The sequence below is a fragment of the Capra hircus genome (assembly GCF_001704415.2).
Source record: "Capra hircus breed San Clemente chromosome X unlocalized genomic scaffold, ASM170441v1, whole genome shotgun sequence".
Classification (NCBI taxonomy): Eukaryota; Metazoa; Chordata; class Mammalia; order Artiodactyla; family Bovidae; genus Capra; species Capra hircus.
The window spans coordinates 21674021-21685962 of NW_017189516.1; the positions used below are offsets into that span (position 1 = coordinate 21674021).

General features: G+C 39.7%; 1 protein-coding gene across 1 annotated transcript in view; it reads right to left on the minus strand.

The window, feature by feature from the left end:
* Positions 1 to 11881, minus strand: part of LOC108633215 (amine oxidase [flavin-containing] B) — a 30354-nt gene extending 18473 nt beyond the window's left edge. The window contains exons 1-5 of the mRNA XM_018043671.1: positions 11865 to 11881; positions 11066 to 11128; positions 4103 to 4244; positions 2526 to 2675; positions 1368 to 1527 (exon numbers count right to left, since the gene is read on the minus strand). Of these exons, the coding sequence (XP_017899160.1) occupies positions 1368 to 1527; positions 2526 to 2675; positions 4103 to 4244; positions 11066 to 11128; positions 11865 to 11881 (532 nt within the window). The remainder of the gene's footprint in view (positions 1 to 1367; positions 1528 to 2525; positions 2676 to 4102; positions 4245 to 11065; positions 11129 to 11864) is intronic.
* Between the last annotated feature and the right edge of the window lie 61 nt (positions 11882 to 11942).

The window sequence follows — 11942 nt, forward strand, 5'->3', positions numbered from 1 at the left end:
AATACAATATTGTAAAGTAAAGAAATAAATTAATTAATTTAAAAAAAAACAATGTTGTGATATTTTCAAGGGTATAGCAAAGTGACTCAGTTAATGCATTAATATATATATACACGTATCTATTCTTTTGCAGATTCTTTTCCCATTTAGGTTATTACAGAATATTGAGCCGAGTTCCCTGTGCTATACATTTATGACCTTGTTGGTTATCCATTTTAAACAGAGCAGTATGTACATGTCAATCCCAAACTCCCTAACCATCCCTCCCCACAATCTTTCCCCACAGGGTAACCATAAATTCGTTCTCTAAGTCTGTGAGTCTGTTTCTGTTTTGTAAATAAACTCATTTGTATTTTTTTCTTTTTAGATTCCACATATAAGTCATATCATATGGCATTTGTCTTTGTCTGGCCTACTTCACTCAGTGTGATAATCTCTAGGTCCATCCACGCTGCTACAAATGGTATTATTTCTCTCTTTTTTAATGGCTGCATAATATTTTTAAACTTAAAGCAATTAAAATGAAGTAGCCATGTGTGGCTTCTTACATTTGACCTTAAAGCAATTAAAATGAAACAAAATTGAAAAATTCAGGTCCTCAGTCTCATTAGCTACATTTCAAGTAGCTAATTCAATTCTCAACACAAGTGACCAGTGGATGCTGTACTGGAGAGAATCATTCTGGAACATTTCCATCGATCGTTGCAGAATCTAGTATTTTAGTGGGCATCTCTGTAATGTTCTATCCAGCAGAGCAACACACTTATTGAATACCTATTTTACACAGTAGAATCCTGACACAAGGGAGAAATTGCCTGGAAATTTTCAGAATCCCCATCTTTGTGAATGGCTCTATAAACTCGTACTTTAAAAAAATTGTATCAGAAAATGTTAATAATCTATTTTCACAAAATTTTGTGAAAGGATTAAGTAAACATTATATTGAGTTATGATGTGCTGTGCTAAGTTGCCTCAGTCGTGTACGACTCTTTGAAACCCCATGGACTGTGGCCCATCAGACTCCTCTGTCCATGGGGATTCTCCAGGCAAGAATACTGGAGTGGGTTGCCATTTCCTCCTCCAGGGAATCTTCCCAACCCAGGGATCAAACCAGGGTCTCTTACATTGGCAGGTGTGTTCTTTACCACTAGCACCACCTGGGAAGCCCATATGGAATCATAAAAAGAGTTAATCATATTCTAAGAAAAGTTAATTCCATGAGTTTGTGCCAATGTACTTTACTTGATGCAACTGACCTTAGAACCTGGATGAATGTTTTATGCCTGCATGCTAACAAAAACAGTTATACACAAATGTGTAACTTTGCACCAAGTTTCTTGGACCTTCTACCAAAGAAAAGTACTCACCCATATTTCTCCAGAAGGGCTCTTTATAATAAACTATACTCTTGATGACTGAACCCAAAGGCACACGAGTGATCAGTTGATTTCTCATCATTGGCAGAGGGGGATTGAAGTGAATCTTCATGCCTAGAACAGGAGGAACAGCACTAATCACGTACTTAGCCTGGAAAAAAAAAATGGTGTGATTAAACATTGTTGGTGAGTTGGTTTTGCTCTTTTTTTTTTTTTTAATGTTTCTCCCTCATTTTACCTTTGTCCCCCACTTAATCTCTTAACAGAGAAACTAGAAGGGCCTTGTTAAAATCAAAATGAGCTCTGATTGTTCCTTAGTTCAAAACCTCCAATGACTTCCCATCACACTTGGAGTCAAAGCCAAGTTCCTCACAGTCACTTTCAAGGCCATACATGAGAGGAGCCCCTGTCACATCTCTGATCTCATCTTCTGTTTCTCTTCCCCACAATCCTCTTAATATCACCATTTTTACTACCTTGCTATTACTTCATTATGCCAGGCTTGCTCCTACCTCAGAGCCTTTGCACTGATGTTCAGTCTATCTGAAAAATTATTCCCCAGAGAGCCACCTGGCTCAATCGATCATCTCTTTGGGTTCTGCCCTCAAACATCACCTTCTGAGTGAGACCTTCCTTGATGACCTTATTTCAAATTGCATGACCAATGGCCCACCCCACCTCTGGCATCATCCCCCTGTCCCTTCCCTGCTTGGTTTTTTCCACAGTACTCATCACTATCTGGCATTGTCTATGTTTTAACTATATATTTGATTACAGCTTTTCTCCTTCACTAGAACATAAATCACATGAAAGCAGGCAATTTTATCTGTTTTGTTCACTGCTATGTTTCCAACTCCTAGAAGAATTCCAGGCACATAGGAAGCACTTAATATGTATCAAATCAATGCTTTCTTTGGTTTTCTAATTCTGCAGGAGCCCAATACAGAGGATTGATAATATTTATTTTATAAATCTTCCAACTTAGCCCCAAATATTATGGTTCCATTTTCCTTTCTTTCAGATAGAGGTAGCTTTTTCACTTTGGGCAAAGACATTGTCTGTGAAATCTGGAATGTTCTTGGCTTTATTTACGCTCTGGTTACCTATGGTACTCTGGTCTCCTCCACCTGGTTTAAGGCTCTTAGTTACCTCGTACAATTCATGGTTTAGGGTCTCCACAAGGACATTTTCTCCTGTCTGGTCAATGTGGATCACAGGCCTCTCCAGCTTCACTCGATCCCCCAGGAGTTCCATTATCCGCTCACTCACTTGACCAGATCCACCCACAAATTTCCTCTCCTGGAAAGAAAAAAAAAAAAAAAAAAAAAAAGGACCCAAGGAGTGAGTAGGAAATATAAAAATAGATACAAATTGCTAAATTGCTAGTTTTCCTCACACATCTTTACTGTGTGAGGTATTCAGCTTCATGTTGCTCTCGTGGCTGTTTTTTTTCACCTTTGTTTTCTAACTAATGATGGATGCATCTGTCCTCAGTAGCTTAAGTCGTGTCCTACTCCTTGAGACCCCATGGCTCCTCTGTCCATGGGATTCTCTAGGCAAGAATACTGGAGTGGGTTGCCATTCCCTTCTCCAGGGGATCCTCGTAACCCAGGGATCCAACTTGGGTCTCCTGCATTGCAGGCAGATTCTTTACCACTAGTGCCACCTGGGAAGCAGCTTTCAACAAAATCACCGGTTTTCTAACAGTCACATTTCATGCTATGTTCTGATGGGCTCCTAGGCTCCAAACTCAGGTGGACATCCTCAGCCTGACTCCCAAGTCCCACCTGCCTGGCCACTGCCCCGGCTCTGTGCCCTACCTGCATCCTTTGATTGGGTTGCTGGGTCAATCACTTGCCTGAGCCCACATAGGCCTGTTTCCCCTTTCCTTGTCACTCAGTCTCAGAACCCTGCTGGCCGACCCGTCCCCAGGCCAGCTTACTCCCTGTTACAGTCTGTCTGTCTCACCCTGGGTCAGGTACCTGCTGTCTCTGTGGTCACTGAGGTCATTCCACCTCCCTGCACCCCCTTATCCCAAGCCCAGGAAAATGCTTCAAAATGTTCTGCATGATTGTACATACATTTGAGCTGACCACTTCCTCCTACGTGTTCGGTTCAGCTAAATTTTAAAAAGACTATTTCAAATAGTTCTCAGAAGAAGAAGGTGAAGGAGAAAGAGAATGGAGTGGAAGAAGGAGAAGGGAGATGAGAGGAAGGAAGGGGGAGGAAGAGTAAGGAGAGAAAAGGAAAATGGCTGTCAAGCAGATTATCTAAGAACTCTAATTCATTTCCTACAGTGCCCAGCACAGCCCCTTATACAAGGCTGGGGTTCAGGAAATAAGCAATGAATGAATTCTATGTGGTGTATGTGTTTTTAATTGAAAATATATTTCTGATTTTCTCTGTTGAGCTTTCTAAGAAGTACCCAGTTCATCGGCTGGTCTCTTGCAAACATATTAATCATTGGATGTATATCCAAATGGAAGACTGCAAAAGTATATTAAAAAGCCTAATTTTTAAATGCTATTGGCCACTGGGTTGTGACATTTGGTACCTAACAACAGACTCCCCCTTTCAAAAGTCACTTTGAGCTGCTACGCTTAAACTCCAAAAGCCACAAGCATGCCTCCAGCTCCGTCTGTTCATGACTGAAGGATGGATGATGGCGATTTTTCAATTAGGTGGTGGTGGTTTTTTATTGGAATGGTCCGGGTATGAATGGGTACCTGCCCTCCATTGGATGTTGAGAAGATCCTGGTCGTGCCCCCACACTGCTTCACATACCATAGGAACCAGAGAGCGGAGACCTCATGGATCTCTGCGGAGACGCAAAGGTTCACAAAGAGAATAGCAAGCTGCTTCGAAGATCTGCTCAGGAAGAAATAAGAGCAACATTGACAAATGCAGGGGAGCATCTTCTTCATTGTCTGGCAGTTATTCAAACAGCAAACTTACTTGGCTAAGTGGAATGCAATTTGGCAAGTTGCAGAAATTCGTAATCACTAGAATTTAATATTATAAAACATGACATCAGAGATTTGGGGAATAAGAGATATACTTTCCCCTTCATCAAAAGACCTAACTCAGAATCAGGCTTCTCTGGTGGCTCAGGTAGTAAAGAATCTGCCTGCAATGCAGGAGACCCAGGTTCAATCCCTCGGTTGCAAAGATCCCCTGGAGAAGGAAATAGCTACCCACTCCAGTATTTTTGCCTGGAGAATCCGATGGACAGAGGAACCTAGTGGGCTACAGTCCATGGGGTCACAAAGAGTCGGGCATGACTTTCCACACACTTGCTACTCTTCCAGTCATCCCCATCTCAGTAAAAGGCATCACCATTCATCCACTTGCTAAGGCCAACACTAGAGAAATCAACTTTAATTTCTCTTTCCATCACTCTCCCTCCCACCCAATCCATTGGGAAGTCCTATTGTTTCTCACCACATCACTCCATCTTCATCACTACCAATCTGGCAACCTCTCTTGCCAAGGTTATTGCAATTATTTCCTCCAGACTGGTTCCTGGACAAGGTTCCACTTGTCCACACCTAATATCTATTTAGCATGCTTGAAGCCAAAATCTTTTTATTGCCTTTGTCTCTGTGATGCTCTTTTTCAAGTGTAAATCAAGTCACGTCACCCCCCGCCCCTCTTAAAACTTTCCAGTGGCATCCTTTCAAAAGCAGAATAAGATTCAGATCTTTTACCATAGCCTTCAAAGTCCTAAGTGGTCTAACCCATTCCTATGTTTTCTATTTCATCCCGTACCTTCTCTATTTATTCTAATATCTCCTCAGAAAGATGAACTCTTCTTTTAAACTACATTTTAACATTTTTGTTCAGTTAGTTAATTCTGTAGTTACTTTTGGCTGTGCTAGATCTCCATCATCATGTGGGTTTCTCTCTAGTGGCAGCGAGTGGAGACTACTCTCTAGGTGCGGTGTGCAGGTTTCTCACTGTGGGGCTCCTCTTGTTGTGGAGCACGGGCTCTAGGGCTGTGTGGGCTCACTAGCTGTGGCACATGGGCCTAGTTGCCCTATGGCATGTGGGATACGGGTTCAATCCCTGGTCGAGGAGGATCCCACATGCCACAGAGCAACCAGGCCCATGGACCACCAGCGAAGCCCCAAATGAACTCTTACATGTTCAGGAAAGTGAGAACCAGCTTCTATATTCCCAGCACACTTGCATTCTCTATCATTGGACCACAATATCATTTAAACTCTTTTCACGGTCTTATCTTAATTATTGGTTTATTATTTTTTTATTTCTGTCTCCCACACTAGAATATCATCAGTGAGAAGGGAATCTTAACTGTTTTGCTCACCATAGTGTCCTCTTTAATAAAATAGTCTGGCACATAGTAAGCACTTAATAGATTACTTGTTATATGACTGAATGAACACACGTTGATGAGAAATATCAATTCAACATTACTTTTATTTTATTTATTTATTTGGCCATGCCACACAACTTACAGAGCTTCACTCATGTCTCAGGAGTAAAGAATCTACCTCCCAGTGCAGCAGACGCAGGAGACCCAGGTTTGATCCCTGGGTCGGGAGGATCCCATGGGGAAGGAAATGGCAACCCACTCCAGTATTCTTGCCTGGAAAATCCATGGACAGAGCCTGGTGGGCTACAGTCCACGGGGTCGCAAACGGTTGGACACAACTGAGCAACTGAACAACAAAACAACTTGTGGGATCTCAGTTTCCCAACCAGGGGTTGAAGCTGTACTGTAGCCTGGAATCCTTAACTACTAGGCCACTAGGGGGAACTCCCTAAACATTATTTTTAAATGATCTATAAGCAAGGAGATCAAACCAGTCAATCCTAAAGGAAATCAGTCCTGAATATTCATTGGAAGGACTGAAGTTGAAGCTGAAACTCCAATACTTTGGCCACTTGATGCAAAGAACTGACTCACTGGAAAAGACCCTGCTGCTGGGAAAGACTGAAGGCAGTAGGAGAAGGGGACAGCAGAGGATGAGATGGTTGGATGGCATCACCGACTCAATGCACATGAGGTTGAGCAAGCTCTGGGAGTTGGTGATGGACAGGTAAGACTGGCGTGCTGCAGTCCAAGAGTCAGGCACTACTGAATGACTGAACTGAACTGAACTGATAATGCTCAAAGGATATGCTAGTTGATGTACCAAGTGCAAAATTAGTCACAGTTAGCTATTCAGTTATTTTACCACCTAATGGAAGACCAGCCCAAAGAATGGAGGAGGCAAAAAAGAGATGAACTTTTGCTTGAGGTTGGCAGGTAAATGATGAGAAGTTATGTCCTACCTGTAGCCACACCAGAAGGTGAAAGATCTCATGCAATTCCAACAACTCAGTTACGTCTAACAGATCCTAAAATTCACCAGGAGTAATGTGTACTCTGTAATATCTTTAATTAGGACCAACCTCGCTTTTGACTTTGACATAAAGTTTGCATGTTGTTTTACATTTGAGGCAAAATTTGCTACCTGGTAATGCTGACAATCGGAGAAGGCAATGGCACCCCACTCCAGTACTCTTGCCTGGAAAATCCCATGGGCGGAGGAGCCTGGTAGGCTGCAGTCCATGGTGTCACTAAGAGTCAGACACGATTCAGCGACTTCACTTTCACTTTTCACTTTCATGCATTGGAGAAGGAAATGGCAATCCACTCCAGTGTTCTTGCCTGGAGAATCCCAGGGACGGGGGAGCCTGGTGGGCTGCTGTCTATGGGATCGCACAGAGTCGGACACGACTGAAGCAACTTAGCAGCAGCAATGCTGACAATGCATGGGATAAATAATACTGTCTTCCACTTATTGAACTCTTTCATACTCTATGGTTTTTTAAACCCACTGTCTTACTGATTTGTTATAAAAATGACAGTTATTATTTTTCCCCAGTTCACAAGCCCCAAAACTGAGTCTCAGGGAGCTCACTAAATGGTACCACCGTAAACCACATCATGCATGATTAAAACCTCATGCTTTTAATACCTCAAAATGCTTTATAATTAATCAGCTGACCTCAAAGGGACTAATCCCCTGACCAAGGGACACCTCTCTACCCTAGTGTACTTTAGCTCTGTTTGTAAAATCATAGAACACACACCAGTTACTTGTGACAATATTTGCAACCATAACCACCTGGTAGCACTTTTGTGATAGTCCCCATCATTAAGCCTGTAAATAGTGTAATATACATGTTGAAGTGACTTAAAGTTAGTTTTGCAAAATTCCTCATGATAATGGAAGGGACGGAAATTGCTGACTCATGCTTCCTTTACAGAGGCAGTTTTTGTCATCTATCTAAAGCAAATATCTAAAGAATGGTTTAAAATATTACTTCAAAGTAAAAATATCCTTTACTGTTTCCTGATGTCTTGTTTCCTTTGTTCTTTAATTTATAGGTGAATTCGGACAATATAAGGTAAAGGGAGTCAGCCAGATAACGAACATCAAACATAAAAATAGTGCTGTGATTGTTACTGTTGCCACTTTGGTGAGAAAGAAATAACTGGTTTGAAATCAAGGGATATCTATAAGTCATTCTCTCTGGAGAGTCAGGCCATATCTAATGCTTTATTTGATTTACTCTGGGAGCTTTAGTGGAAAAAGAATTAGAAGAAAAATATCTGAGGGATGGAAGGTCAAGGAAGCTAGTGCAATAATATTTTTGTGTTCCTTGCCCTGTTGACTTTTTAAAAGGTAAACGTTACTATATTTTCTACATGGAAAAAAATAAATATATTTTATAAAATTTGGAAAATTCATAAAAATAAAAAGATGAGAGAATGAGTATCTTCCACATTTCTGCCTCCCCCAAAGATAATCCCTTTACTATATTTTCTACATAGAAAAAAAAAATATTTTATAAAATTTGGAAAATTCATAAAAATAAAAAGATGAGAGAATGAGTATCTTCCACATTTCTGCCTCCCCCAAAGATAATCCCTAGACTCATTTCGGTGCATTTTTTTCTAGTTATAGATTTTAAAAAGTATATTTACATAGTTGTGACTATATCATAAATTCAATGTGTTTCTTAAAGCATATTATAAAATGATAATAATAGACAAAATGATCAACACTAATCTTTGAATGTATGACTGTACTTTAGTTTGAATCACAGTAGGTTGGATATGGTGGGGATTTTGTTCAGTTCAGTTCAGTCACTCAGTCATGTCTGACTCTGCAACCCCATGGACTGCAGCACACTTGACTTCAGGCCTCCCTGTCCATCACCAACTCCTGGAGTTTACCCAAACTCATCTCCATTGAGTCGGTGATGCCATCCAACCATCTCACTCTCTGTTGTCCCCTTCCCTTTATTTTATTTATTTTAAAAATATTTATTTGGCTACATTGGATCTTAGTTGCAGCATGTGGGATCTAGTTCCCTGACCAGGTATCAAACCTGGGCCCCCTGCATTGGGAGAGCAGAGGCTTAGCCACTGGATCACCAGAGAAGTCCCAAGGGTTACTTTCTTTGAAACTAGGAAATGATCTCATAGTTATCTTGCTTAGGAAAAATTTAAAAATTAGCTTGTGTTCATATAGTCCTAACATCTCAGAATTCAGTATTTCGTCAGCCAACAACCTGAAATATTCACTAACAGGAGGACAAGGCCAAGGACTATGACAGAAAAACTCAGATCTCTATGAGACCAAAGAAATATAATTAGTCTTATCTTCAGTGAGCTTTAAAGCTCTCTGGAGAGAGAAGAACTCATGAATTTATTAAAAGCTTTTTATAATGGGAGTTATAAAATGAATGCAGGTAATAAATACTCATTATATTTTGAAAATCTCATGTATAAAATTTAAAACTGAATACTGCAATTTTATTACCAAAAAACCCCATTGTATCACAAGCTACATTCTCAAAAAATGTGGTAAATCACATGTGTTAAAATGATGTAATTAATAATAGGCATGATTTCATGACAATAAAAGGGTTTTATTCTTTCAAAATTGGTTGTTTTCAAAGGCTGAAGACATAAGAGTAGTACATGCTCATCACAAACTACTATATAATAATAATGGCAATGATTAAAAACTGGAAGTAACTAAAATGTCTAATGATAATAGATAAACACATTATAATATTCACTTTTCATGGAATAGTCTGCAACCATGAAATATGGTGTTTGATGAAGAATGTTAATTACTCGGACAAATGTTTGCACTGTAATATATGTTTAAAAAAAATAGTTCTGGATGGATGTCCATTGCTTGCAGTGCATATACTGTTTTCTTTTTAGAAATGAGATCACATTGTACATACTTGATTATAGCCTGCTTTTCTATTTGTTTAATAATACAATTTTTTCAAGCCATTAAATATTCTTCTACAACAAAATTTTAAAGATTTTAGGGTATTCCAATTTTCAGACAAAGCATAATTAATTTAACCAATCTTCAATTTGGGGACCTTTTGATTTTCCTTTTAAAAATAATGCTTTGAGGAAATTTCCTGGTGATGCCAGTGGTGAGGACTCTGCTTCCACCGTCAAGGGCCTAGGTTTGATTCCTGTTCAGGGAACTAAGGTCCTGCAAGCCACGTGGCCAAAATAATAATAATAATGCTTTGAATTTCCCTTTCTCTCTCCTTTTTTCTCTCCCTTTTTAAAGCTAAATTTTTAAAAGTTGAATTTGCATATAAAAACATATGTACATCTTATGTCTTTTGATTATTTCCATATCTCAGATTCAGATATCCCTAAAATCTTTTTTACTTTTAGTTGCCAGAGCTCCAACTTCCCTCCCCAATGCCTAGAGAATGAAGATATCAACCGCAGAGTCATATTCCCAACTAATGCTGTTTAGCATGGGCAAATTACCCTCATTGCAATTCCATTTTCTTACTTTGTTTACCACAAATTAACCACATGCTTGAGATTCAATCCTTTCCCTTTTCCCTGCTGTCCAAGATCAGTGAGGCCTCTCTATCATATCTGTCTATACAGCTTCCACAACTCTGCCAACTGCAATTTAATACTTGACTCCTGCGCACTTTCTTTCAATGCTACATGTTTCTCCTTAATGGGGAGTAGTCATCCATGTTTCCTGGATACTTGTGAATGATCCAGAGAACTTCTCTAGAAGTTCCTCTTCAAAGCCTTAAAGAGTTGCACCCCATTCCATAGGTGTTTGAAATGTATATCCTGATACACTATCTCCATACCTGACCTTTAGCAAGGAGTACAAAACTATCTTTACCTCAACAGCTTGATAAATGAGATCTTTAAGCTGTTCCTTTTTTAAAAACACATATTTATTTTTAATTATTTATTTATTTATTTTGGCCAATGCCATGTAGGATCTTAGTTTCGCACGCACCAGGGATTAAAACAGCCCCTGCACTGGAAGCACAGGAGTCCTAACTACTGGGACCGCACCAGGGAAGTCTCCCCTTTAAGCTGTTCTAAATAAAAAGAGATGGCACATTCTAGACTGTCCTGAGGACTTTATGGGCCAATATCAACCTTTGTGATGCAAACCGTATTTCAAAGAAAGTAAGTTTTGATGTATAGACACCTTTAGGACATGATCCCAATATTTTTCAGCCCTCCATTTGACCAAGCTGTGGTTTAGACATAAACAGCTCTTTATCTCAGAGCTGCTGAACGGAATTACTAAAAATACATCTGCAAGTGGATCACAGTCAACGCCTCGTGCTTGATGGCGACTCTTACCTCTGTCCAGCAGATCTTGTCCAGCAACTCCTTACATTTGTCATGCAGGTCCCCGCGCACTGTTCTGCAAGGGGTGCCTTCCACGGAGCATCAGCTGGAATTACATTTGGCGCGATGATTCAGAGGGAAAAACAAATGTAAATTTTGCGCATTTTAATAAATTACCATTTCAATAGTATTAAAAACTCTAACTTAAAGAAAATTCCAAATTCCCTCAATAGTGGTTTTATTGCACAATCCATTTCCTATTAACTATCACTCAATCCATATTTAATTTATGCTAACCTTTCTCTACCATAAATCAACGTGATGCTGTAATCAGGTGGTTTCCAAATAACTACTAACGTTCTCAATTTAGAGAGAAAATTCAGAAGTCAACACCTTAAAAAAGATAAGCCAGTTGCACCAAATCATGTTTAAACTGGACCTTCAGGTGTGTTCATCTGTGTGTGTTTACTTAGGAGATGCAGGTTTGGGCATGGTGATGACTCAAAGATCAAGAAATCTAATTTGGCTATTTCTGAAGATATTCTACAATTAGGAAGCATTATCACAGGAAAGCTGAATGATATAAAATCTTCCTCCGCCCCCCCCATTGGTAGTATACGAAATAGGAGCCTGTTGGACATCTCATTCTTTAAGGGTTAGAAACAAGTTTATTCATCCATCTCACAAATCTTTACATGTGAGTCACTGTGCTATACAATGTGCTAGGCATTTGTGACATGTTTCACTTTTTCAAGGACTACACTTATCATGAAGAATACAAATGTCATCAATAGAAGCTGTGGAAGTTTTACTCTCCGCATTCATCCATCGTCTCCAGAGGTTGTTATGATCTAGGTAGGCAATAGGATTCCACACAGATGGATGAGGCC